The following is a 1,697-nucleotide window of genomic DNA, read 5'->3' as shown; positions in this document are numbered from 1 at the left end:
CCTGAGCTGGAGGCAGAGGTAGTGCTGGTGGATGACTTCAGTGACAGAGGTATGATACTTATATTTAACATCTTCACCTATGTTTACCCAAGAAATCAATTAGCTTTTACATGTGTATCATGACTTGAGATTGTTTTCCTTGTCAGCAGCAGAGCTGAGGTGACTTGCTCCAGTACATTTAAAAGGCCTAAATGCTGGCCAAAAAACCCCCTCATGTTCCATATTCAGCTTGTGCTGGTTTAGCTGCTGATGGTGTGGGCTGTCCTGTGTTTTGGACAATGTGAATAAACATGGAAGCTGGATTTAATATCCTGCATGGGGCCTATGTAGTCCTTAAAATTGTGTTAAATGTTTGATGCTTGGACTACCAAAAAAAAGAAAAGATAGTAGCTCACTCATCATGTTCTGCTGTTGTTTGGGTTTTTTGCTAAACACAGAAAATAGTAACAGAAGCCTTGATAACAGGTATTCAGCTTGGGCTGCTCATGATTTGGCTTGCTTCTCTTCTGAAAGTTGTTCTACTGAAAAATAAATCTGCAACACCCAAAACCAGCTGCTCTCGCTTCCTGACTTGTGGTTTGCACCCTTGCTATAGTGGAAAAGGCAACTGAGCGAAGGGGGAATTAATGTATCTATCCTGTAGACATTACATAGCTAGAAAAATCACAAGGGAAGTCCTCTGAAGTAGCTGGTGTTCTCCTGTGTAAAAGAGGGTGCAGTGACTTTAAGGTGTTACGATCAGATCTAACAGCTCTATTTTTTCCTTTAAAATTGCAAAGACTATTTAGCTTTGTCTGCTGCAGAGTTCAAGAGTCCTGCCACTGGAATTACTCAACAGGGGAAAACAGCTCTTTACAGCTCTTTACATCCCTCTGTACTAAGGGATACACCTCCAAAAACCTGACATGTAGGAAGCTCCTAAAAAGAGCTTGGAAACAAGCTCGTGAGGATTTAGTGTTCTGACCTACATTGCCCAACAGCTTTAGTATTTGCTCGGAAGTACATCTCTAATTAGTTCAGAAGCAAGCCATGCTGGTTTGAACAAATCAATGTTATATAAAATAAGTATTTCCTTAGAGAATTTCCAGACTAAACTGGAGAGGGAAAAAAAGCCACCCTCCCAACAAAGAGACTCTGTTGCTACTCAGTCTAGAAGCAAATTAGACAAACTCACACTGTAACCACAACTGAATTGTACAAACAACTTTATTTTAAGAGAAGTGGAAGTAATGAAACCTGTTTTCCTGTGGACCTGTTTCCCTTGTTCTATGGATGGTCCCTTCTGACCAGGAAAAAGAGCACTCGTGTCACTCCAACACTTGCTCCTAGTCAATCTGTACATGAGCTGTTAAACCAGCTTGCTCTTGCTCTGTCTCACCTGCCTCTCATAAGATTCAAGCTCTTCTCCATCAGGCATCCATCTTTCATACAAAGTTTGGAAGATGTAGCTGAGATCAATTTGTGCATGGCATCCTTTTGTAGATGGATATAAAAGACTACTGGTGTTAGACAGTGAGCTAAATTTTCAAGGGAAGATAATTGCACAGGCAAAGAATGCTAATAAAAATCACTTTTTAAAAAACAACAGCAGCAGTGATTTCCCTGCTAGCTCTGTGCATGTTGGGACAATTACTGGTTAGGATGAAACACTTTTCCTTCACTGCTCAGTTTTGTTTTCACTGTAGCATTTCCTGCTG

General features: G+C 40.7%; 1 protein-coding gene across 1 annotated transcript in view; it reads left to right on the top strand.

The window, feature by feature from the left end:
- The window catches only part of GALNT10 (polypeptide N-acetylgalactosaminyltransferase 10), a 73,017-nt gene that overhangs the window by 40,698 nt on the left and 30,622 nt on the right, over positions 1-1,697 (top strand). Inside the window, exon 5 of the mRNA XM_010002126.1 lies at positions 2-49. Coding sequence (XP_010000428.1) covers positions 2-49 — 48 coding nt within the window. The remainder of the gene's footprint in view (position 1; positions 50-1,697) is intronic.

The sequence above is a fragment of the Chaetura pelagica genome, unplaced genomic scaffold (genome assembly GCF_000747805.2).
Source record: "Chaetura pelagica isolate M959 unplaced genomic scaffold, ChaPel_1.0 scaffold356, whole genome shotgun sequence".
Classification (NCBI taxonomy): domain Eukaryota; kingdom Metazoa; phylum Chordata; class Aves; order Apodiformes; family Apodidae; genus Chaetura; species Chaetura pelagica.
Note: the sequence above shows the minus strand (reverse complement) of the source record. Positions and strands in the feature narration are given on the sequence as shown.